At 43.9% G+C, this 27,475-nt stretch overlaps 1 protein-coding gene across 1 annotated transcript in view; it reads left to right on the forward strand.

Annotated features, from left to right (window-relative positions):
- Window positions 1-10,969: 10,969 nt before the first annotated feature.
- The window catches only part of CNN3 (calponin 3), an 81,953-nt gene continuing 65,447 nt past the window's right edge, over window positions 10,970-27,475 (forward strand). Inside the window, exon 1 of the mRNA XM_033915576.1 lies at window positions 10,970-11,181. Within this exon, the coding sequence (XP_033771467.1) occupies window positions 11,125-11,181 (57 nt within the window). The 5' untranslated portion in view covers window positions 10,970-11,124. The remainder of the gene's footprint in view (window positions 11,182-27,475) is intronic.

A 27,475-nucleotide genomic window follows, 5' to 3' on the forward strand; every position in this document is an offset into this window, starting at 1 on the left:
CCCCACCATGGCTTGATGCTCTGGGCAATCAGGCCCTTCTACTCTCTTGCTTCCACCATGGTGATGCCTTGGGTAATCACCCTTGGCAATAGCCTTGATTAACTGCTCTCTCCCCTCCCCCACTAGTAGTGTAAATTCTGGCTAAGCACTCCCTGTAGGGTAGGGAAACTCAAGAGGAAAAAAGGTCCAACTGACAGCAGTTATCAGCTCATTCCCAATGGGGGGGAGGGAGCTTTGCAAATTTGTTACTTAGTGGTTTTAATTTGAACACGCCACTGCTCAAATAGTTGGAATAGTTGGAAATCAGAAGCTGAGGAATAGGGGAAGGGGAAGAGAAACAAGTGGAGACGATAGAGAGTGAGAAAGTACCAAGAATGGGGTTTGGAAATGGAAAAAGAACCAAGGAAGATAGGGAGGAATCAGAGAATAGAAAAAGGTTCTGGGATCTGGGGAAGGGGAGGGAAATGGAAGGTGATTCTAGGACTGAGTGTGGAGGAAGGCAATATGGAAATAATCTGGGATCAGAAGAGCAAGGACCTGGATTAGGGAGATGGGGAGGGGGGGAGGTTAGGAGTTGGGGGGGGGAAGGAATATTCCTGGCTTTGATCTTCTCTTTTGTATCATCCTGGTCCTCTAGCTTTAATTTTGTTCTTCCCTGTATTCCTTTCTCTCATCTTCCCAGGTTTTCTCCTTCTCCCTCTCACCCCCTCTTCTCATTTATTTCTCTAATTGATGCTTAGAGGAAGAAAGTAGTGGCACTTCAGGTCATGTTTGATTTTAAATGAGGCAGCAATTAGTGGTATAGCGAGGGAAGTTAATGCCTAGGGCACAGGTGCCTGGCATTGCTGCCCTGTATGACCCCTCCCCCCCCCGCCAAGCACTCTTCCCAACTGCCCCATCATCATGCCCCCTTCTGTACTTCTTCACGTCTTTGCTGGCAGTGAGCAAGCTGTCATGCCTACTGCTCACACTGGCTGACCCTTCCTTGTGATATAACTTCCTGGTCCTGCGAATAGGTGGGTAGATAGGGAAGGAGAGAGAGAGAGAGTTGACCTGAGAGTAGGTAGGTACAGAGAGAGGGAATTGGACTGGGAGGAGGCAGGAGAGGCCTGGCCCCCTCCATTGTGCTCAGGCAGCCTCCAGAGCTGCAACACCTTTTCAATGGCTGGTGGGGTAGCTGTAGGGTTACCAGACGTCCAAATTTTCCCAGAAATGTCCTTCTTTTGAGAACATGTCCGGGGGTCTGTACGAGTTTTCAAAACTTGGGTTTGATGGACTATTAGTCTGACCCAGTAAAGCTATTCTTATGTTCTTATATAAAATGTTGCAAGGAATGGGACCAGAAGGTTTAATGAAGTATATATCTTTCCCAGTAAATAGAGCTATAAGCAGTATAAACAGTCATTGAGACTTGGCTATTCTAAAAGTTCAAATGGTCGTATGAAATCTTTGATGAACAAATCTTTTAAGTTTATAGGAATAAAGCTTTGGAATGATCTTCCAATTGCACTAACACATGGAGAGGGGAGGCACTGGTGCACAAAACCAGAGCGGTAACAGCTCTGACACTCATAGAATTCTATGAGCGTCGGAGTTGTTACTGCCACAGCCGGCACTAAAGGGGGGGGAGGGGCGGGTAAGAAAAGTTACTTATTTTATCTTTAGAAAATTATTACAAACCTTTTACTTTTAATGACTGTTAAATGAATAATTTTGGTTGGACACAATATATTTTTAAAAATTGTTGTTATCTGCCTTGAATCTATTATGAGAACAGTGCAGAATATAAATAAATAAGAATAGAATAGAATAAACCTCATTGGAACTTGGAAATGATCTTGCAGGCTGAATGGCTTTTCCACTATTGATCTCAAAATAATTAAGTGCTAGCTGTCTTTGTTTTCTGTTACTCATTTGCCTCAAGGGCTGCCAGTGGACAAAATGGAGCCCTACAACCTCATTGAGAACTGACATCAGCCAATCATTGAGCGGCGCAGAACCAGGCAGGAAGCGCAAAGGTTGCACTCCTGCATCACACCGCTCTGCTACCAAAGCCAGCTGTCCAGCAGGAGAGAGCGCTGGACCACCGCAACTTTAAAAATGTACCGGGGGGAGGGGGGAGGTGTATTTGCTCCATAAGATGCAACCACTTTTCCACCCCCTTTTTGGGGGGGGGGGGCAGGAGGGTCAGTGATCACTGGGATAGTGTGGGGGGTCTGTACTTTATCCCTGCAGTGGTTATCTGGTCACTTATACCTGTTTTTAGATCACCTAAGTCACAACGTATAAGTTCTATCTAGGTAGTCTTGTTAATTGATTATCACTGCAGGATGACTAAGTCTAAGTCAGCCCACATCCCGCCTACCTCCTGCCCTAACCACTCCTCCCAAAATGCCCCTTTTCACTCTGGGAGCACAGCGGCAGTGAAAAGGCCTTAGCAGCTTTTAGATACATCTAAAACCCATTTTGATCATCGGCCCTTGGATGACCTGTCTTTTTTATCATCCAAGTGCCGATTTAGGCAGGGTTTTAGACATATTTCTGTTTCTATTATGAACCTCTTAGCGTTTGCACGTTTTAAATAGGTAAATAGCAAAATTTGACTATCCTGGTCACAAAAGCAAAGTTTTATGGAAATAACAGACATTTTCTATACTGTTTAGGCATGAGCAATTAGAAAATTACATTTACTGCCCAGAAACAAAAATCGTGTTACATTATTATTCCTATATTCAGCAATGCTATGAGTATGCCTTTAGTGCAACTCAATATATACATATAAATTTTATACCTATAAGTATACATAGCATTATCAAATATTAGGAATTCTATGTAAATATAAGCCGATCCAGGTCACAAGTGCCTGGCAAGAACCCATGTAGTAGCAGCATTCCATGCTGCCGATCCAGGACAAACAGTGGTTTCCTCAATGTCTGTCTCGATGGAGGACTATGGACTTTTCCTCCGGGAAATTGTCCAGGCCTTTTTAAAACCAGATACATTGGCCGCTCTTGCCACATCCTCTGGTGACACGTTCCAGAGCTTGATTGTTCTCTGAGTGAAGAAATATTTCCTCCTAATGGTTTTGGAGGTATTACTCTCTGATTTTATAAATATTGATGCAGTAAAAAAATCAATCCATTTGTACCCATTCTACACCATTCGGGGTTTTGTAGACTTCGATTGTTTGTTTGTTTATTTCTCATCCGCCCTTATCTAGGGCAAGTTACATATCAACATACAAATTGAAACATTTACATTTGTCGTACAAAGCACTTCAAGGACACACTATAACAAATTGCATACTTACATATCAAATCAAATTACATATAACATACACGTCGCATCAACGACAAATATAATTTAAGGCCAAACCCACACATACATCAAAATATAAAATTCCATAAGTCATACAAGATGCCTCAATAACAGACATCATTAAACCAAATAAAACAAACCAGACCATCAAATGCCTCTGTGACCAGTACGGAGCACATCCCCTCGGCCGTGTCTTTTCCGAGCTGGGGGGCCCTGGCCTCTTTAGTCTTTCCTTATGTTGGGTTCATTTTCATGAGTTTGATTTAAGTTTCTGAGGTTCCGAAGTCCTCCTTTTGGGAGCATGTTGGTACTGCTAAAGTGGTATTTGCCAGATGTTTAAAAACTAAGAAAGCAAGAGACCAAAACAGCTGACAGCAGCTCCTTCTATTGTGTGAGGAATTGAGCCTTGGTGGAGAATGTTCGCTTATTTATTTTTTTCTATTTCTATCCCGTTCTCCCAGATGCTCAAAACGGGTTACAAGTAGACATTCACAATCGTTTGAAAACAGACTAGTCATGACAACAAATAGGTTACAGTAGACAATAACAGAGCTAATTCTAGAGACCAGAGTGGTCATAGCGAAGAGTACTAGAAGTATATTGAGAAGGCAGTTTTTAATGGCCCGATTGGCGGAAGAGGAAGGTCTTTATTGCTCTGCGGAAGGTCATTAGTGAGTCTAGCGACCTGATCTGTGTGGGTAGTCGGTTCCATAGCTGAGGTAGGAAATAGATGTAGTTCAAGCAATTTTTTTCCCTTTGATTTCTTTTTGAGATTATGCTTGGCAGTGTTTATCCTTATGGTATGTATTTCCCCTGCAGGTTTCACTTCTGTAATGGCTCTGTAGTTCTGTTTTCCTCAGCTTTTGGAGTTTGCTGTATTGGGGTGTATCAATTTTATGGATAGATTTTTCCCCCCAAACTTTTCCAAACTACTAGTGACCAAATCATGCAGTTTTGCGTGCTGAATCTCAAGCTATCTCCGCTCATTACAAGGTAACTGGCTGGTTATCCCGTCAGTGAAATGAACCAAGGGCTCCTTTTTTAAAGCCACAGTAGTGGCCGCTGCTGTGGTAATCGCTCCAGTGCCCATGAGGATGTAATGGGAGTTGGAGCGTTTGCTGCACGGTGGTAGCTACTGTGGCTTTGTAAAAGGGGGTGGGGCAAGTGGGAATTTATAAGGTCAAAAGCTTTTTTTGTATTTAGCACCCTCTCTTTGGAACCAACTTCCAGCACACATATGATTAGAACCAATTTTTAAAGCTTTTAAATCAGTGGTTCCCAACCCTGTCCTGGAGGACCACCAGGCCAATCAGGTTTTCAGGCTAGCCCTAATGAATATGCATTGAGCAGATTTGCATGCCTGACACTTCCATTATATGCAAATCTCTCTCATGCATATTCATTAGGGCTAGCTTGAAAACCCGATTGGCCTGGTGGTCCTCCAGGACAGGGTTGGGAACCACTGTTTTAAATCACTCTTAAAAGACTCATTTCTTTCAAATGGATTTTGGGAAGAAATTCCTCAAAATGACCATATCTATTAATTCTTCAACTGGTGAATACTGAGGCTTTTCTTCTCTACCCAGTGAACATCTGTTTATTATTTGTTTATCGTCTGTTTTACCTGTCTGTGAGATTGCTTGGCCTTTCCTATATTTTTAGGGCGTTCCTTTATTCCAAAAACGTATTTTAATTTTGTAACTTTTCATTTTGTAAACCGCTGAGGACTGTCATAAGCATCAGCGGTATATCAAGTTTTAATAAACATAAACATTTATTTGAATATCGTATAAAGTCTAAACTACATCTTTAGGAAAAATTCTATAACTGGGCACTACAATTTAGGTAGCGAGATGCCGCACACTGAGCACTGAGAGGGGAAGTTATCATGCCGTGTTATAAGCCCTTTAACCTGACTTAAATGGCCCTAACGTGGCCTGACTTAATATCCCATGGTGATATTTAAGGTGCCTCAGATACATAGTAATTATGAGATGCAAAATATGCAAATGTTTTGCATTTCATTCCTGTACAAAAATCCTAATGTGACTTAAAGTGATACACTTCAAGTCTTGTTAGATGTTAAAAATGATAGCAAAATAACCCCACCTTTTTTTTTCCTGGGGTTATTTTACCACCTGGGAACATCAAGCACAAAACCACAGCCCGATCAATGTTCCCAGGCGATGAGCTCCGTCCGTGTCTGGGGGGCCTGAAGCATGCGCGTATGCGTGTGACGTCATCCACACATGCTCTGAGGCCCTTCAGATGCGGCTGGAGCTTGTAGGGGTTTTCCAAAACCCAGACAAAGGCTAGGTTTTGGAAAGTCCATCCTGGTTTTCCCGGACTTCTGGTAATCATAACTGGCATGTGAATTTGGCTAATAACATTTTTTCTATTTTTTTAATGTGAATTTGGGTGCCATGTTATAGAATAAGGTGGTATGTGCATAAGACCCTGAATATCAGAACTATACGATAGCTCAGACAGACCCAGTTACACCTTTTTTTCCCCTGGGATTGAGTCAAGTGTATAATCTATAGGCATAGAAGCTGAATATCTGTGCGTATGTTAATCGATAAGTATTTTCAGCTCCACCCACAGAAAGTATAGTAGATTTAAACATATAGCACTATATCCCTAATTTTACGATCTTATGTGCCCATTTCCACGCTAAGCGCATATTATAAAATACTGCCAGTTATATGCAGAACTTAAGGCAGTTCATAGAATCGCGCTAAACACTAACCTTTTCAGCACCAATTTTTTAGGTGACATATATAGAATTTACAAAGAAGAAAATCCAGAGAAAACCAAAAAAACTCTGTGGAGTGACGTTGTTCCTAAATGGACTTTATTTGAAAGTGTCAAAGTTCCAAAGGTACACTGAAATCATCCACATAAAATAATTCCATCCACATAAAAATAAATCATCCACATAAGAGCCTTAAAGGTCCTAGTCCGCTAGGGATACAGGACCCAACACGGTCCGCGTTTCGACAAAAAGTCTTTTTCAGGGGTCCTATAAAGGTGAGTATGTGAGAAACAATTGTGTGGTGAGCCGGAAGTGAGACACTGCTTGCATTCCTTTGGAACTCTGACACTTTCAAATAAAGTCCATTTAGGAACATCGTCATTCCACAGAGTTTTTTTGGTTTTCTCTGGATTTTCTTCTTTGTGGATATTTTGAGGTCAATTCCTTTTATATATAGAATTTACCCATATATATGTATAGTCCCTAGATATTTTTTAAAAAGCAGTTATCTGTTTAGCACAGCACAAAACTTATGACTGCTGTTTAAATATTGACCTGCATGGTTTTTAACATAGTACAACTTAACAAACAAGGCTGTGTTCTCACGGAAAGGATGATAAAAGCCAAACTAAAGACTAAACAGTCTGTGTAGCTGTGACCTCTCCTCCCAACACTGCAGAGGTATAAGTGGGAGGCCTTTGAGAAAAGCTGTTCCCATAACAAGTTCTTGACAGAGAAAAAGCTCAGTGCAAGAGCTGTTATTCCCATAACTTTTTACACAACTGTGGAGAACACAGTACTCTTTTAAACCTCATTATGAATTCCATGTTGTGTGTATGGAAATAAAGCTTAGGCAGTGTCAGTGCTGTCTAGGCCAACTTAAGCATCAAAGAAACTTAAGTGGTTATCTAGAATGCCAGCTTCTGAGGGGTAACATAACATAACATTGTGCTTATTGACCGCGTAATCAGAAGTTCAACGTGGTTTACAAAAAGTTATAAAAGTAAGCATCTAATATAATAAAACCCTAAGCGCGCATGCGCACTCTTACCTGCGTGCTTCTGTGATCTCTAATCCATGATCAGTAGGCCCGTGGCGGCAGGAGTGCGTATGCGTGCTTACCAGTGCCAGCGGCCAGAAGAGAAATTGCAAAGCGCTGGCCTCCCTGCTCTATAGGTCCTCCATCCAGTCCACCAAAGCGGCCCGAGCAAAATGGCATGGCAGGACCGGAGCCGGCGCAGGATTTGAATTTTGTTTTGTCAGCCCACGTCGGCGCCTTCCCCCTCCGACTGCGGTTCCTGTTTCCGGTTTGGGGAAAGTGGGTGCGCGGCCGGAAGAATGGCCGTCACAGGATTTGGATTTCATTGTCAGCCCACGTCAGTGCCTTCCCGCCTCCGACTGCGGTTCCTGTTTCTGGTTTGGGGGAAGCGGGCGTGCAGCCGGTAGAATGGCCGGTGGGCGCGTGCCCTGAATGAAGAATTGTCGCCCGGGAGACTAGGTAGCTCACAAAAAAAAAAATTAAGAAAAAGCGCTGGTAATTCTGTACTTTTACAAAATCTATCCCCCCCTAATATACTCCAGCAGACCCTGCAAGCATTCAAGGCTGCCTGTCTGTACAGCAGGAGCAGGAGAGAGAGAGATGGCCTTGGGGAAGGACGGAGGGGACAGGAAAGGGAAACATGGCAAAAGGGGTGCAACAGGGTCAGAGAGGATGTACCGCTGCTGCTTTGGGGCACTGAGGGAGGAGGGGTTGGTACGTCAGAACCGCCTCAGGTAAGTAATGGGGGTCCAGGAGGCCACATGGAGGGTCACGGGTGGGGTCAGGGTCAGGATATAGGTGAGGCTATTCTAGCACCCGTTACTGTAACAAATGTAACGGGCTAAGGCGCGGCGGCGGCTCCTCTCATGATCCCCACCTGCGTCGGAAGTCCGATGCAGGCGGGGATCGTGAGAGGAGCCACCGCTGCGTCTTTCAACTAAAAAATACAATACGGCAGGGAGCAGGCCAGACCGAAAAACAGCAAGGAGCAGCAGGGAGCAGGCCAGACCAAAAAACAGAACCCTAAGCCGTGCATGCGCACTCCTACCTGCGGGTCGCTACAGCTCACGGAAAACCGGTGCACGCAGAGGGAGTGCGCATGCATGGCTTAGAGGTTTATTATATTAGATACCTATTTGTACCTGGGGTAAGAGAAGGTTAAGTGACATGCCCGGAGTCACAAGGAGCTGCAGTTCCCCGTGTTCTCAGGCCACTGCATTAACCATTAGACTACTCCTCCACAATATGCTGGGGATGGAAAAGAATCAACTGGGGATGGATCTAAACTGATAGGAGAGGGTTTGGGGACCAGATTATGTTCCCCTCTGGATGAAAGGTGGCATACAGTATCAAGAGGAAAGCAAAAGAAACTCTGTGGAGTGACGATGTTCCTTAAAAGGACTTTATTTGTAAATGTCAAAGTTCCAAAAGTACACTAAAATCATCCACATAAAATAAAATCATCCACATAAAAACCTTAAAGGACCTAGTCCACTAGGGGCGCAGGACCCAACACGTTTCGACAAAAAGTCTTCTTTAGGGGTCCCTGAGGGTCCTATAATGGTGAATAAGACTTTTTGTCAAAACATGGACCGTGTTGGGTCCTGCGCCCCTAGTAGACTAAGTCCTTTAAGGGTTTTATAAGAACATAAGAACATAAGCAGTGCCTCTGCTGGGTCAGACCAGAGGTCCATCATGCCCAGCAGTCTGCTCATGCAGCGGCCCATCAAGTCCAGGACCTGTATAGTAATCCTCTATCTATACTCTTCTATCCCCTTTTCCCTCAGGAAATTATCTAATCCTTTCTTGAACCCCAATACTGTACTCTGTCCTATCACACCCTCTGGAAGCGCATTCCAGGTGTCCACCACCCGTTGGGTGAAGAAGAACTTCCTAGCATTTGTTCTGAAACTGTCCCCTCTTAATTTTTCAGAATGCCCTCTCATTCTTGTAGATCTTGAAAGTTTGAAGAATCTGTCCCTCTCCACTTTCTCCATGCCCTTCATGATCTTGTAAGTCTCTATCATGTCTCCTCTAAGTCTCCGCTTTTCCAGGGAAAAGAGCCCCAGTTTCTCCAATCTTTCAGCGTATGAAAGGTTTTCCATACCTTTTATCAAACGTGTCGTTCTCTTCTGAACCCTCTCGAGTATCGCCATATCCTTCTTAAGGTATGGCGACCAATATTGGACGCAGTACTCCAGATGTGGGCGCACCATCGCCCGATACAACGGCAGGATAACTTCTTTCGTTCTGGTTGTAATACCTTTCTTGATTATACGTAGCATTCTATTCGCCTTCTTAGCGGCCGCTGCGCACTATGCCAACGGCTTCATTGTCTTGACCCCCAAGTCCCTTTCTTGGGTACTCTCATCCAATAACAGCCCTACCTTCGTATAGCTGTACTTTGGGTTTCTGTTTCCTACATGCAAGACTTTACATTTCTCTACATTGAACTTCATTTGCCATCTCGTCGCCCATTTCCCTATTTTGTTCAGGTCCCTTTGTAAATCTTCGCAGTCCTCTTTAGTCCTAGCCCCACTAAATAGTTTGGCTTTGTCTGCGAATTTTATTATTTTGCACTTTGTCCCTGTTTCTAGATCATTTATGAATACATTAAACAGCAACGGTCCGAGCACCGACCCCTGCGGAACACCATTCGTGACCCTCCTCCAGTCCGAGTAGTGGCCCTTCACTCCTACCCTCTGCTTTCTACCTGCCAACCAATTCTTGATCCATCTGTGTACATCTCCTTCCACCCCATGGTTCTTCAGTTTCCGAAGTAGGCGTTCATGGGGGTACCTTGTCAAAGGCTTTTTGGAAATCTAAGTATACGATGTCTATGGGGTCCCCTTTGTCCATCCGTTTGTTAATTTCTTCAAAGAAGTTAGGCACGATCTTCCCTTACAGAAGCCATGTTGGCTTGTTATCATAAGTTTATTCCTTTCTAGATGCTCATCTATGCTGTCTTTTATCAGCGCTTCCGCCATTTTCCCCGGAACCGAGGTCAGACTTACCGGTCTGTAGTTCCTCGGGTCACCTCTTGGATTACTTTATTTTTATGTGGATGATTTTAGTGTACTTTTTGAACTTTGACATTTACAAATAAAGTCCTTTTAAGGAACATCGTCACTCCACAGTTTCTTTTGCTTCCCTCTGGAGTTTCTTCTCCGTGGATACTTTGGGGTCATTCTTTTTGTTTTTTTGCATACAGTATCAAGAATCTAATAATAATAATACAAGGTAAAGGTATAGAAATTAACACATATGTTCGTGTCCTGGTTTGATCTCCCTTTTTATTTTATAACAACAAAGTGTGTGTCATTGAATGCTAGAAGGTGTACCTGATTAAAAAACCCAGTAGATCATGGGTAGTTAGTGGAGTATGTATGAAGCACTGTACTCTCAGTCTGTGCCTCTGTTTTCCTCTCCTTTTCCTTCCTATGCTTTTATGATTTTTTTTGCTTGAACTAACATATAACTAGCCTTATTTGTACTCAGAAAGGCGGAATATCAAGAATCAAATAGACATAATTATTTTAAAATGACTTTTGCCTCACGTCGCACAGGGCGTAGCAGATTCTCTGCTGCTGAAGCAAACTTTTGTAAATTCCTGCAGGACTACATCCAATAAGCACTTAACAACGTGCCAACTTCCCTGTACACCCTGCTCCCCTAAACACAGCAGTTGGATCCGTTTGGGTAGATTCACGGTTCACCACCGAGTTGCACCCCAAAACTTGTCCCCCCCTCCGGGTTAGTGTGATTGGCTCGGACCCCAGTTATGACGTAACCCTGGATTCCGATTGGCCCGCCCAGTTCTCCAATGACAATAGCGCGATGGACGCGTGAGGAATTTTCCTCCCCCCCCCCTCTCCTGAGCGCCGGGAGCTCGCGGCAGGAACTAGAACTTTCTGGTGGCGCTGGAGGAGAGCGCTGCAGTGCGGGAAAGGAGCGCGCAGGGTGCAGGAAGAAGCGTCCGCTGTTTTCCTGGCATTGCTTCCCCGCTCGGACCATGACCCACTTCAACAAGGGTCCGTCTTACGGCCTTTCGGCCGAGGTCAAGAACAAGGTAAAGGCTTCTGGGCCGGGCTGCGGCGGGGAGGGGGAGGACCTAGCGGTTTATGGCAGCGGTGCTCAATCTCGGCTCCTTCGTTCGAAGGACTTTTTTTTTTTTTTTCCGCCACTCTGAGAGTTAAAGGCTCTTTTTGGTATCTTGACAGTTTTGGGTGGCTGATACTGTATATACACTTTTTTTTTTCTTTTTATCTTCCTTTCTGTTTAAAGCTGGCAGTGGTGCTCCTTCTAGTGCTGGAGGCTGCTTCTCTCGGGTCTCGTCCTGCGCTCATCTCTTTCTCTCCCCGCCTTTGTCCTGGGCGGGTTTCAGCCCCGCGTGCCTGCCTTGTCCGTCTGTTGCTCTATGCGCGCGCTGGCGTCCCTCTCGGGCTGCGATTGTTCTTGGCACGGTCCTTTCGCGAGCAGGCTACGTGTTCAAACCCACCTGCCCCCCCCCTCCCCCTTCCAATTCCTCATTGTTTGGTTGAGGGGAAATGCTAAATATCAGCCGGTGAAAGCTGGAGGAAGCTCGCCCTTCGGAGTGGAGATCAGTTTCTGCGGTTTCGGTTTTGGTACATTTAAAGGACATCTCGAGCAGGCAAAAAAAACAAACAAAACATGCTTAAGCCGGACCTATCGGCACCCAGCATGCCTCTATGCAGTAAAACTATGCGGGGATGAACAATATGTCGCCTTCTAGTCTGAAGGCACCGAAATGGGGGAACGTAGCAGTCGAAGAAAGACAGGGACTTTCTAGTCAAGGAAAGCTATACTGTACTTATAACCAAAGTTGTCAAGTGCAAACTGACATATAAAAGGACTCTTGTGTATTGCGTTTAACTATGTAGGTATTTCTTTTTGTGTGTGTGTGTGTGTTTATAAGGCCTGTCTTGCAAATCTTGAAGTACTCGTACACTGCTTGTGCTTATAAAGGAATACTGTAGTTCTTTTAGCCGTATTCCTGGATTTCAGCATTGAGATGACTGAGGTTTATTGAGGGTGAATAATATGGCCTGACCTACAGTACTTCTTCTAAAGTTGGGCATGTATATATGTATAAGAAAGATGCGTACTGTATTCCTTTCTGATTTTAATTAGGCGGCTTCTTAAGTCTGGTAGAAAGAAGCAGTGCCCCCCCTCCCCCTGCACATTCCGATGGTATTATATCATGGGTCCTGGGCAAAGGGGAAGCAGCCAATCGACGCGATCGCTGTGCACAGAATGCTCATTGTCCTCTCCTGAGGGCTTCAGCCAAAGGGGACGCACAAAGGAGCCCCGCCGCTCCGGGGTTTTCCCCCCTGCTCAGCTCATGGGAACAGCCATCTCGGGATTGCTCTTATTAACTTCTTTAGTACTCATGGTGCAACGCTTTTATTTATATTTTTTTTCTGTTAGTGGAAGATTGGTAAGCAAGATTCTTTAAAAACCAGAAACACATAACCGTATTCACATAGGTTGTACTCACAAGTTTAAATAAGTTGTTACCATTTATATATCTATATAGATATAAGCTTACCATATACGGGAACTTTCAGAACATCAGATGCATTTCCATTAGCTAATTTTTCTGTTCAGGGTTTAGCCTTTTTTTTTTTTTTTCTTATTCTATCACCTTGATCAGATGACTCTGTTTACATTCCTGAGTAAAGATTAAATGCTGACAGAGCACATTGGGTAAAAATGAAGTAGAAAAACTTTGGAGGATATTGTTGTAAGGTTTGCCATAATTGAGTAGCTTATTGACTTATTTTGTAATTAACACTTTTATTCAAAATGTCATTAGTTTGCTCCTTAGAATTCTTTTTCGTTTTTTAAATTGACACACTTCTCATCTGCTGAATAGGATAAGAACATAAGCAGTGCCTCTGCCGGGTCAGACCACAGGTCCATCCTGCCCAGCAGTCCGCTCCCGCGGTGGCCCAAACAGGTCACGACCTGTCTGTATCACCAGAAGGGGCCCCCTTGCCACCTTGGTTTCTCATTTAAGTCCTGTCTTCCTATCGAAGTCCTAACCCTCCGGTCTTGCACATGCACGACCTGGTTTGGTTTCTATACTCATTACCTGGTTAGCTTTCTATACTTGTGTTACATCCCAGCTCCTCCCTCAGTATCCCATGATCCCTTTATCCTTCAGGAATCCGTCCAATCCCTGTTTGAATCCCTGTACCGTACTCTGCCTGATCACTTCCTCCGGTAGCGCATTCCAAGTGTCCACGACCCTTTGGGTGAAAAAAAACTTCCTTGCATTTGTTTTGAACCTATCTCCCTTCAGTTTCTCCGAATGCCCCCTCGTACCTGTTGTCCCCTTCAGTCTGAAGAATCTGTCCCTATCCACCCTCTCTATGCCCCTCATGATCTTGAAGGTCTCTATCATATCTCCCCTGAGCCTCCTCTTTTCCAGAGAGAAGAGCCCCAGCCTATCCAACCTCTCGGCGTATGGGCAGTGTTCCAGCCCTTTTACCATTTTCGTTGCTCTCCTTTGGACTCTCTCAAGTACCGCCATGTCCTTCTTGAGGTGCGGCGACCAATACTGAACGCAGTATTCCAGATGTGGACGCACCATCGCTCGATACAATGGCATGATGACTTCCCGTGTTCTGGTTGTTATGCCCTTCTTTATGATGCCAAGCATCCTGTTGGCTTTTTTCGAGGCTGCTGCGCACTGTGCAGATGGCTTCAGTGATGCATCCACCAGCACACCCAAGTCTCTCTCAAGTCTACTGTCTCCCAACAATACCCCCCCCAATTTGTAGTTGAACAACGGGTTCTTTTTCCCTATATGCATGACCTTGCATTTGTCCACGTTAAAGCGCATTTGCCATTTGTTTGCCCAGTCTTCTAGCTTGTCCAGGTCTCTTTGTAGGTCCTCACACTCCTCCCTGGTCCTAACTCTGCCGCACAGTTTGGTATCATCTGCAAATTTTATAACCTCGCACTTTGCCTCCTTTTCCAGGTCATTGATAAATATGTTAAAGAGTAACGGCCCCAGCACCGACCCCTGTGGTACACCGCTCGTGACTCCCCGCCAGTCAGAATAACAAAGTATTTTCTTAGGCCTAGAAGGTGATTGGGGTCTTCATGACTATTTGTCATGAGGCCTCTATTTAGTGTTAACCCAACTGATTGAATGTATGGAAACACTGACACACACACACACCACACACTTACTTTATGTAAATGGAGATTTTTCAGTAGCAAGTGGATGCATCTTAGTTGACCCTACTAAACCAGGATTTGCTGTTTAAGAACTTAAATGATAGAAGGCATGTCCTTTACTTATGCTGAAGCTGTCAACTCACATAGCCATGGCTGCATCACGGCTTTTGGATAAGGTTTATAACTTACGGTACTTATTTTGCTGTACTAACACTACTTTAGAAGCAGGTCATCCTATACAGAAGAGATATTTGTGATTTTTTTTTATTTATTTATTTTTTGTGTGTGTGTTCTGAATTTAGCTTGCTTGTAGGTGGCATTCTTTCCCACCGATATTGCTTGAATTTTAAAAAAACATCAACCTTATAATTTTTTATTTTTATTTTTTTGCATTTTTGTATACATTCATAGGTACAACAATAGCTTGAAAAGAAATTGTAGATATGTATAACAATAACCCTATGTATTTTTGCTTAGTATGTCTTCAGCAATTTATTGGAAAGGCAAACTAACCAAATGATACCTGATGATAGGACAGGCTGCTTTCCAGGGTCTCCAGTAAGAGGGGCTAATGCCCTTTTTTCAAGAGTGCGACTTTGCCGGGCTAACACAAGTGCTTATAACTATCCCAGCTGAATTATTGCAGCTCCCTCTATGTGGGTCTAAACTCTACTCTCCAGAACAAACTACAGATGATTCAAAACATGGCGGTCAGATTAATATTCAAACTAAAAAGATTTGACTCCGTCTCACCCTCCTATAAGAACTTACACTGGCTATCTGTCAAAACTCATATCACCTTCAAACTATCTATCATGCATAATGTTTTAAATCTTATATGCAGAAACTGCTGAACCACTTATAAACTTATTTGTACTCCTGGTCTATGTCAACCAGAACATTGAAATCACTTCAACTGCTGCTCCCATCTCCCAAAGAGATTAAATACAAGCGCATATTCGACTCACTCTTCACATATCTTTGCACCAAGACCTGGAACAGCTTCCTGACTGACATCAGGATGGAAACATTTTACACAGATTCGGAAAAAAATTAAAAACTGTCTTCTTTGAAAGCAAACACACTGTACACAACTAACTCAATATCTAATACCACTAAATCCCACCCTCTACTTGATACAATCAAAGAACCTCCATCTCTATCACTCTATTAATAATTTTGTCCTCGAACTACTATAATGTGGTATATATATATATATATATATATATATATATATATATATATATATATATATATATATATATATATATATATATTCATTCTGTAATTTGAAATATTGTAAATCACCTTAAACTTGTTTAGGCATAGTGTGACTCAGAAATACCAGATTAGATTAGAAAGTTACGGGCAGAAGTACACGCTTAATGAAAGGTTTGCATGCATGTTACTGACTGCATAAGGAAGGAAGGTGTTAATTGTAAAGGTAACTTGAGTGGTAGCTATCAGCACAACATAGTAAAATGAACAGTAATCAGGCTATTGGCTGTACAGAGCAATAAATATTAAGGCAAACACAATGAGAAATTTGCTGTCCTGAAAATGTGTGGGAAAGCTAGCTTGCTATGCTGCACTGGGACAGAAAAGCTAATAGGCCCCACACCAGATGTTAACTGCTTTCCCTCCTGCCTACTCCTCCCCCCAAAAAAACCCAAAACCAACACAACCCAAAACAAAACATCAACTAGCTCTGGTGTCTAGTGGATTTAGTAGACCCCACACACTTGATTTGCAAAAAAAAAAAAAAAGTCATGATCTGACTGACACACCCCAAGACCCCCCAAATAAGTTGCCCTGGTGCATATTTTTGGAAGAATATGTAGATGGTAGCCCAGCAGACTTGGTGTGTAGTGTTGCCCCTCCTCTATTTAATATACTTTCGAGAAGAGGGAGGAGCAGTACCCACTCACTCCTGTCTAGTGCAGGGCCCCGTATGGTGTGTCCAAACACACCATGCAGTCGGGCAGCACAATTTTGGGAAGATGGCAGTGTGGAGGCAAAAGACTTGCACCTGCTGCCTCATTAAAAGTAGTGGTTTAGGGTGCTACTAGCAACCAAGACACTTTTAGGAGGATTGGGAGTGAGGGTCCACCAGTTGCCAGGTTTAACTGATTTTGAGGGGGAGGATCAGAGTTTTAGGGAGCAAAATTCTGCTCTATTTCTTGACTAGAGACAAGAGTTTCTCTACATCTATTCTCCTCCATGGCCCCTATAAGGCTAGGAAGCATTAAAGGCTTCCATTGCTCATAGGATACAGCTATTTGTAGAAACAAGGGCCTTCTTTGTTGAGAGCTCATTCAACTTAAGTGTGGGCAATCTCTTGGATATTCCTTGCAGGGTATTTGTTGGGAGGTGACTTGGTTGTCTCATTGCTTTATGCTGGTCAGAGCCTGTTTGCACTTTGGCTGAGCTGTCACTTCGGAGCCTTGTCTTGCCAATGAGTTCTGCTTGCAGCCTAGATATTGTAAGCCTAGATATTAAGCAAGGAGAGATTTTCATACCTGTTATTTCTCTCTCACTCATTCCCTCTTGTAATGGTTAAAAAAAAAAAATTATAAAATTACAGCTGCAGTTATTGATTTGATATGGGTTAGGTGACATTCCACTGATTTGGCAGAGAGATAATGGAGTTTTCCACAGAACACCAGCTGTTACGAGTGGTACCAGTGATGGATGCAGGGAAACTCTTTCCTTTTAACATCTGCTAGATGGGGAATATAACCCAGTGAGATGGTGCAGATGGCCTAAAGGAAAGGAAATTAACAGGTATAACTAAATTTCACCTTCCTCCATCAACCCCCACAGTCCTACTCGGTCTAGTCCCTTAAAGCCCATTGTTTTCTTCATTGCTGTCTCCTGTTGAAGACAGCAAGTGAGGAAAGTAAGAAGATCATAGCTTATGAAATTCTTTCCAATCACTCCTATTGGTTTGGGAAGAATCAAGTAGAGTACCTGAAGGATCGGTTCTGGGGCAAATTCTGTTCAATATGTTTGTAGCAAACACAGAGCAAGGGAGACTACCTTAGCCCAACGTAGGGACATGCACAAAGAAAAAAGGTAAAGCATATGTCTAAATATAACCAAGATAGATTTATTTATTTATTTGTTTGTTTGTTTTTTAAGATGGCATCAGCCTAGGTTGTGTGTTGTAGTGCCTCCTGCTATCCTTTTGTTTTGTTTTACTTTCTCATTATTTTTAGCCTACTTTTACTCTATTTTTACTATTTTATGTTATTTTATTCTTCTGTTCTTTTGATTTGGTCTGGCTGTTTGGTTTTTTTTGTTCCTGTTGTCCAGCTGGTAATTATCAGGCCACTGACTCCAACAGTCGAGTCGGCCCTCTGCATACTCGCTGTTGCTTTGGGGTGGCATCCCATCCCTCATCTTTAGCTTCTTCTACCGCTACTTCCGCCCACCGTCTTCCTGTCTGAGTGGTGCAAGGGGGAGCCAGAACGGCGGAGGCCACAGTATCCGCTTGGCCAGCCGGGCTAAAGAAAAGCGTGAGCGACATAGGCGCCGCTGTAAAAAGAAAGGGACTGGCAGGAAAGAGCTGGAGACGCGAAGGAGCTGAGATACTGCCTACAAGCAGCCGCCTGAGGATGGAAGGAGAGCGGAGGCACCCCCAGCTCCATGGTGGCACTGGCACTGCTGCCACCCACCACCACAGTTGGCCAGGTCAGCGCACGACTAGAGATCCTGTGGGAGCGGCTGATCAGTAGGCCCTGCAGCAGTTCAGAGATCTGAGATGATTATCACTCTTCATGGACATTTTGCTTTTTAATTTTTATTTGAGTTTATAATACTATATTTCTCTTCTTTTTACTTTCCTGAGGACTGGACTGTTGTTTATTTCTTTTATTTATTTATTTTGTCTTGTTAATATGTTAATAAATGTTTAATATGGTGCTTTTGATAGATTGTGTGCCTTTTGGACAGATAGGGAAGTTTTTTAAGCACCTAATAACTACTACTATTGTAACCCATTATGGGCTCCTGGGGAAGACAGGCTATAAAAATGAAAAAATAAATAAATAGGCCCAACAAGGATCCTGGTTTTGGTGGTTTATAGACAAAATTGCGCGAGACAACGGTGCGCCGACAACTGAGCGCAAGGTTGATGGCGCGCCGAAGAAAAGCACTATTTTAAAGGGTTCCGACGGGGGTGTTGGTGGGGAACCCCCCTACTTTACTTAACAGACATCGTGCTGGTGTTGTGGGGGGTTTGGGGGTTGTAACCCCCCTCATTATATTTGAAACCAAACTTTTTGCCTGTTTTTTAGGGAAAAAGTTTAGTTTTAAGTATAATGTGGGGGGTTACAACCCCCCAAACCCCCCACAACGGCAGCGCGATGTCTGTTAAGTAAAGTGGGGGGGTCCCCCCCACACCCCCTCGTCGGAGCACTTTAAAATAGTGCTTTTCTTCGGCGCGCCGTCAACCTTGCGCTCAGTTGTCGGCACGCCGTTGTCTCGCACGATTTAGTCCCGTCACCGGTTTTGGCAGAAAGAAGAATTGCCTTCAGGGGATAAAACCAACTAACAAAAATCACAGTAATAAATATAATTTAAAGAAGATTTAAAAATATACATTAAGAAAGAAAATTGGATATATTAAGGGGAAACGACCCGTGAAGGAAGCAGTTGGGGGCCGTTAGATGATCATGGAATAAAGGGAGTACTAAAGGAGGACAAAGCAATTGCTGACAAACTGGACACTTTTTTTTTTTTTTGCGTCTGCATTTACCGAAGAGGATATATCCAATATACCAGAAGCCAACAGGCTATACACAGGAAATGAAGACTGGAAACTAACAGGGTCAGTGGTCAGTCTAGAAGAGGTATGCAGACAGATTGATAAGTTTAAAAATGATAAATCCCCGGGACTGGACGGCATCCACCCGAGGGTAATCGAGGAACTGAAAGGGGTTATAGTTTAACTGCTTCAACTAATAGCCAATCTGTCGATCAAATCGGGAAAGATTCCGGAAAACTGGAAAGTGGCGAATATTATGCTTATCTTCAAGAAAGGTTTGAGGGGTGATCCAAGAAACAAACGATGTGTATTCACGGGTCTGGTTATAGCCTACAAAGTCTTCCACAATATAGTGCACCAAACTATATGGCTTCCAAACTACTACCTTATACCCCAAACTGACAACTTTGCTCACAAGAAGAAAAGAATATGCATGCCTTGAATGCCCGGAAAAGATCCTACTCGCACTACCTACCACACCTCTAGAACCAGCTACCACCTTGCATCAGATCACTAGAAGGACTTCTGAACTTCAGGAAGGCAGCAAAAACTCACCTCTTCCTCTAGCCTTCTATGAAACAGCTCCAGTCTAAATACTGCTATCAACGCAACAAGATCAACCATCACCGATGATACTACCATGCCCTGCCATACATTCCATATCACGTTATACATAACAAATATGTGCTGTTATGTACTATCTTGCCATGCCATGTATTGTCATCCACTGTCATTGCCGATACTTCCACACCTTGCCAGCCATTCCATTCTACACCACACCTAACGTATATTATCATTTGCAGGTATGTATTGTACTGCCATGTCAAGCACTGTCATATTCCTGCCATGCTCCTGTATGTATTGTCTGCCTTACCATGTACTGTCGGGCATCCTAATGCACTGCTATGCCCTGTCATGTACTGCCTTACCACACTTCTTACTGTCAGGCACTATAACATATTGTCGAGCTCTATTAGTTTCCGTAATGTCATACCAAATTCATAACATCGCCACCCCATGCTGTATGAAGTATTGTCCTGTCATATCCTATTAAGTACTGCCATGCATTTGACATGCTCCCCTATATATTGTCCTGTCATGTCTTGACCTAAAATGTACTATCATGCTCTACATCACTATAGCCCAGTGTATCGCAAACTGTGTGCCGTGGCAGATTCCAGGTGTGTCGCAAGATGCTGGCAAGGAGGAGAGGTGCTCGTTGACTGCTTACAGGATGTGCCTCTCGCAGCGAGAGGCACATCATGTAGGCAGTCAGCCAGCGCTGACAACTCTCCTTCTCTCCCCGCACCTCCCTTCCGCCAAGATCTCACACCAGCGAAGTGACACGTTCATGGTCACGGCTGGAGGGCCTCCGCAAGTGCGGACGTCAACATAATGATGTCACGCATGCGTATGACATATCGCGACGACGTCCACGTACTTCCGGATGCCTTCTGGCTGTGGCATCAGGCTTCCTGTACCGCGGTGCTGAAAAGTTTGCGGGACACTGCTTTACCCTATTCTACTTTATTATGCATACCCTGTTATGTTTTATGTATGTATGTAAACTTGTAACTCATTCTGAGTTCTTCTGGGATATAAATCCAAATAATATAAAAGTAAGCTTTTGCCCAGGAAGTGGCACAGCCCTATTGACTGTCCTCTTTTATAATGTTATCCCTTTTAAGTCTAGAAATTTCTTGTATTGCTGGTGCCTCTTGATTTTAGCAGCAACTTTGCTCCACCAAATCAAAATAGAGCGATTAAGAATGATAAAGGAGATGGAATTCCTCTTTTATGAGGAAAGATTAGAGGTTGGTGCTCTTCAGCTTGGAAAAGAAATGGCTGATTGGAAATATGATTGAAGTCTACAAAGTCCTGAGTGGTGTAGAATGGGTACAAATGAATTGATTATTATTATTATTTGAACTCCATCAAAAATCACAAAGACTAGGACACTGAAATTACAGGAAAATACGTTTAAAATCAATAGGAGGAAATTTTTTTTTTTTCCCACTCAAAGAATAGTTAAGCCAGAGGATGTGGTAATAGCAGATGAGTTTAAGAAAGGTTTGGACTAGTTCTCGGATGAAAAATCCATAGTATGCTATTGAGAAAGACATGGGGGAAGCCACCACTTGCCCTGGGATCGGTAGTATGGAATGTTGCTACTATTTGGGTTTCTGCCAGGGTACTTGTGACCTGAATTGGCCACAGGATACTGGGCCAGACACAGTATGGATATTGGTCTGTCCCAGTATAGCTATTCTTGTATTCTAAATCATGCTGTTGGAGAGATACTAGCATTAGGCATATAGTTGTAGATTTTCATGTGGAGAATGGGGGCTGCTAATGAAAATATTAATGTCTTTGGGGTATACCTACCCATTCTGTCTAATAACCAATGCCTTTAGGAAGCATATATAAGGGTTTGTTTTTTTTACTTGTATGTTGGTGCTCTGGCAGGGTACTAAAAAATTGTAGCTGGAGAAGTTGAAATTAGCTGCAGAACAGTGGCTTGGTAACAAATTCTGCTAAAGTCATGTGTTTGCGAATAGGAGCCATTTGTTAGGATGAGCTGGGGGTTCTTAAGACAGACCAAGTAGTACTATGGGCTAAATCGGTAAGGCCTGGATTCTCTAAAGTCAGCTGGTGGTTCTCTCCTGTTTGTGGGCTAAAATCCTAGGATTGCCATTTGCTGATCATGGAATCATTACTTGCTTTTTGGAGTGGATTACATACTTGTGCTTTCCAGTCTCATCCCTTGTGGGACTTGAATTTGGCACTAACTCTACTTTCATGGCCTTCCTTTGAGCCCCTGAAGTCATTTTTGCTTAAGGAGTTGAATCCTTTCCTTGCTAGGCACCATCACTCAAGGGCCAGAGTGATAGGAGATCCAGATCTACCCTTTCCACTGGTCCCTGCCTGAAAAAACTGCAATCTGCAACCTCTGAAAGGGGAAGTGTGTCAGCCACCAGCGGACAAACTAGATCTGCATACGTGGCTGGGGCCAATCTGCATCTCCAGGAACATTAGAAATGTATAGTACGTTGTCCTGCACAGCACCCAACATATCAGGCATGGTCATCGCTACATTTGTTTGTGAAAAACTACAGACTGGATCTGCTGGGAAGAGTCCATTAATTTACTTTTTTTTTAGTCAGGCGGTGCCAACTTGAGACTGTTCCTCGGAATCGGAACAGTGCAGTTGTCGGGACTTCTGTCTTCTCTTCAGTGGGGTTTCAAACTTGAATTTTTTAATCATAGCATCAGTGTTTGGGGCATGTGTGTGCTTTATGGGACCTTCAGCTGCTTTGGCCAAAGTATACTGGAGCTTTACAATCAATAAGTGTCAGCCATCCTTATACGGGTAATGTCACTGGATAAGATCAGTTTCTCTACCTCAATGTGCTTGGAGGAAGGAATGACAACTGCTTATTCAAGATGGTGCAGCCTGACTAAAAAGGAAATTTAGCAGGTAAGATGAAACCTATCCATCTATAGGATTGTTACAGAAAAGTATAAAGACTGCAGTGCTGTTTTTGCATCAATTGCAATACAGGCAGTCCTCGTTTTACGAACATCCGACTTAAGTTGGACTCATACTTACAAACGGGGGGCCCTGTTCTAACTTCGGTGTCCCAACATGCCCCTCTCCCTCCCTCCCAAGTTCCAATGCACATCTCTCCCTCCCTCCATTCTATGCCCTAAGTAGGTGCCTCCCTTCAGCGGGTGTTTGCCTTCTGGCTGGCTCCCTCCTCCTTTCAGCCACAGTTATTTCTCTGCACAAACTGTGGGCAGTGGCTCCTACGTGCGTTCCATGGCTGAGCCAGAAGCCTTCCTTCTGATGTGGGAGGAGCTTTCTCTGTCAAGAGGGGAAGGCTTCTGACTCGGCCGCGGAACGCACATAAGAGCCGCTGCCCACAGCTTTGTGCAGAGAAACGACTAGCTGGAAGGAGGAGGGAGCAAGCCAGAAGTAGGTAAAACATCCACCGGAGGGAGGCACGTACTTGGAGCACAGAATGGAGGGAGGGAGCACAAACTTCGGATGAAGGAAGAGGGGGGCATGAACTTGGGACACAATGGAGGGAGTGAGGGGGGAGCATGAGCCATAGGATGGAAGAATGGAGGAAGTGAGGGAAAGAGATGCTGAGGTGGGGGAGGGAATAGAAAGGCAGAATTGGGTATTTTAAGTGAGAGGGAAAAAGATTAGATGAAGGAAGAGGAGAATTGTTGGCATAGGGAGGGGGAGGAAATTATTGGACATGATGGTGGGAGAGGAGTGAGGTAGCGATGCGTGGGGAAGAGATGAGAGGGAGTATGGTGGTGGGAGAGAGAACAGTGAGATGGATGGAGAGGGATGCAAGGAGGTGGAGAAATTCCGTACATTCAACTTAAGATTGGTTTAATAAACAGAACCTGTTCTTAACTTGGGGACTACCTGTAATCATATAATGAATCTCCAATCCTGGGCCCAATCTGTACAAATGAAACTGAATGAGTCCAAAACAAAACTACTTTGGCTCGGCCCAATTTTAGATCATTTACCCACCTCCATCCCACTACCATCCGGCCCCACTCTTCAGCTTGAGTTTTCAAGCAAAGTCCTAGGCATCGTCATAGCTCCTCTCTCTCCTTCAATGATCACCTCAACTCCTTGGTAAAAAAATGCTTCTTTAGCCTTCATATGCTGAGGAGAGTGAGATCCTGCTTTCATCATTCTCACTTCGCCGTCCTCGTTCAATCTATCATCCTCTCTAGACTGGACTACTGTAACTCCATCTACATAAGCCTAACTAAGAAAAACCTCCATAGACTTCAGCTAATTCAGAACGCCGCGGCCAAGCTTATTTTCGCAAAAGGCAAGTTCGATCACGTCTCCCCACTCCTCTCCAAGCTTCACTGGTTCCCAGTATACTCCAGAGTCCTCTATAAATGTGCCTGCTTAGCCTTCAAGATCCTACATGGCGTCCTTCCTCCCGTTATCCCACTCTTTTGGAACTCCTCAAACCCACACCCCACTAGACCCTCACAAAAACTGAAACTGTCTTTCCCCTCTATTAAAGGTATATCCCGCGCAGGAAAACTTGGAACATCCCTCCCCTTTAGAACCACAGAACTCTGGAACAACCTCTCACCCCCGCTCAGAAATTCAAGCTCCTTCCAATCCTTCCGCAAACACTTGAAAACTTGGCTCTTTTCAAAAATCTAATTACCTCCCGTTCTCTAGCATCCGGCCCCTCACTATCTTCTTAGCCCCTCTCCTTATCCCTTCATTGTAGTTCCTTTCCTCTTAACTTCTGTAAACCGTGCCGAGCTCTGCGCTTGCGGAGATGGCGCGGTATACAAACCTAAGATTTAGTTTAGTTTAGTTTGAGAGTACAGATCATGTCATGCCAATCTTAAAAATGTTACATTGGTTGCTGGTCACATATCTGCATGAGTTTCATCTGAACATAATTAAAGTATGAGAGGTATGACAGACTAATCTTCAGATGTGTCTGAAATGTGCTGATCTACCCATATGCCGAATTCAGCAGGTGGTTTGGTAATGCCAGGAGTATGTGAAGCAAGTTTGGATTAGGGGGAAATGCATTTTCTGACTCCTGCAGTTGTGTGAAATTTTAACCTGTCAAAATTAGAGGGTATGCTGATTATTTCCATGTTGAATGATTTGCCCGGTGTTTTGGGTAAGCTAAAGAATGTGTGCACCGAGATAGTGGCAGAGAGAGTAGGGGGTTTGCTGCAAGATTTTTGTAATATGTCAGGGATATTCATACAAATATGTAAAAATTTGTATAAGGGATGTATTATGTTGGATTGGAGTTCACAGGGGAAGGTTGGAAGCCGGATTATAAACCACTACAGGTTGCTTAATAAAGGCAATCTACAAACTGGTATAAATCGTATCTAATACTTCTAAGAGGAAGCTTTTAAGACTTCTGTCCCTCATGGAATAGAACAGGACAAATTCCAGTAAAGCACTCAAGGCCAAGACTCTGAGCATAATTTGAAACAGATTTTTGTCTTGCTGAGGTCATGTGAAAATGTTGCGGTCACACTGTTTTTTTAAATATTCTAAGCATTTGTACTTTTTTGTAGCACTTCTTCCAGTCCTGATCTGGAGGCAAATGTAGCCAGTTGGGCATACAGGATTGCCAGAGCAATTATGCAAACATGTATATTCAAGTTCATTTTGTATTTGATATTCTGCCTATCAACATAACCATCTGAGTGGTACATAATTGTTTCACAAGCTAATCAAGTACTTGAACCTATAACCTCAGGGTTTTCCTCCAGAACTCGTCCAAACTTTTTTTTTTAAACCCAGATACACTAACTGCTGTTACCACATTCTCCAGAGCTTAACTATTTATTGAATGAAAAAAATATTTCCTCCTATTTGTTTTAAAAGTATTTCCACATAACTTTGAGAGTCCCTTAGTCTGTATTTTATGAAAGAGGCAAAAAATACACATTTTATACCACTCCAGATTGGGGTTGGGAATATCCACACTGGCAGGATATCTTTAAACCATGCTTTTTAGCCTTACTTAAAGAGAAAATTGATTTTTTTTTTAAAGTGAGATTTCCCTGCCCTTCTCACCCCTCCCCCTCCCAAAAAGTTTTGGAATGGTGTTCTCTGGAGCTTGTACACCCTGCAGCTGATCCCCCCCCCCCCTTGTTGCTGGCCTCACCTTCTTGGTATAATAATTTTTCTCCATCTCTGTAATATCCCCCCTTCCCAAAATTCAGTTTCTGTACCGCCTTACTCTCAGCAGTTAAGGTTATTAGTAGATGCTGGGGCTGACTCCTCCACCCCCTCTTTTTTTAAATGAGGTGGGGCAATTGAGGAAGGACCTCCAACTGTTTTCTCATAGTGGCAGCATTATGCTGCTGCTAAGTGAGTAAAAGCGGTTTTGTTTTGTTTTTTAATTACAAACAAGTCGGTCAATGTGCGAGTTAATTTTTGAGAAAGTAGTTTAAATTTTCTTCTAATATCCTATTCATTGTGGGTATCCTGAAAATGTGACTGGTTAGGTATCTGAGAACTGGGTTGAGAATCCCTGCTTAAGACTACCATTCTAATTATTATTATTTTTTTTTTTGAGAGGTGAGAAGGGCATTTAAATGGGAAAACCCGATTTTTTTTTTTTTTTTTTTTTTTTTTTTTAATTTTTTAAAGTAAGACCAAAAGGCAGTTCAAAGATATCCTGCCAGTCCTGATCTAGAGTGGTGTAGAATGCATATCTATTCCCTCCCCCCCCAAAAAAAAAATTAGACTAGAATAACACGTGGAGGGACATAATAAAAAAAAAAGTCTAACTCCCCTTTTGGCCTAAGGCCTTAAAACGTTGAAAGTAGAAGCAGGGAAAATGCCCATTATAAAAAAAAAAAAAAATGTTCAAAAGGAGGTTGTAGTTTTTGTTTTGTGTGTGTGTGTGTGTGTGTGTTTTTTTTTATAATGGCCTGCCTCTACATTCAGCTGTTTAAATACCCAGACCACCACTACATCTACACTAACAACATATAATCGACCTAAAAAAAGCCTAACTCCCAAACGCCCAGAACAAGAGCTTTTAGGCGAAGGAGGAGCTATTCCTTCGCCTAAAAGCTGGATTCTGTAACCGTTGTCTGTAAAAAAACACCGGTTACAGAATCCACCCCCCCTACAACGATTGGGGCAGGAGGGAGCCCAAGCCCTCTTGCCCCGCCAGCCCCGAATGTCCCCGCCAGCTTCGGGGCAAGAGGGAGCCCAAGCCCTCTTGCCCTGGCGATCCCCAACACCCCCTCCCCCCCCCCCCCCCGCCAATTACGATATGGCCAGGAGGGAGCCCAAGCCCTCCTGGCCATGACCCCCCCTCTTACAAGATCGGGCAGGAGGGCGCTTAACTCCTGCCCAGGCGAAGCCACTACCCCCCCACTAAAATACAGGCAGGAGGGATCCCAGGCCCTCCTGCCCTCGACGCACCCCCCTCACTGACCCCTCGATCCCCCATACCTTTAAATCATTGGCTGGATGGACAGGTGCCAAGCCCGTCCATCCGGCAGGCCAGCCATCCGTTGAATGGCTGGCCTTAGGGCCTGATTGGCCCAGGTGGCTCAAACCCCGCCACAGGTGGGGCCTGAGGTCCCTGGGCCAACCGGAATAGGCCCAGTAGACTTGGGCTCCCTCTTGCCCCGAAACTGTCGGGGACGTGCGGGGCAAGAGGGCTTGGGCTGTCGGGGGTTTGTGGTGTTGCCGAGCAGGAGGGCTTGGGCTCCTTCCTGCCCGATCGTAATCACCTGGGGAGGGCTGATTGCTGCAGGAGAGATGGCTCATCTCTCCTGCCATGATGGTGATTCGCCCCCCCCCCCTCCGAACCACTGGTAGGGGAGATGCCCT

The sequence above is a fragment of the Geotrypetes seraphini genome, chromosome 12 (genome assembly GCF_902459505.1).
Source record: "Geotrypetes seraphini chromosome 12, aGeoSer1.1, whole genome shotgun sequence".
Classification (NCBI taxonomy): domain Eukaryota; kingdom Metazoa; phylum Chordata; class Amphibia; order Gymnophiona; family Dermophiidae; genus Geotrypetes; species Geotrypetes seraphini.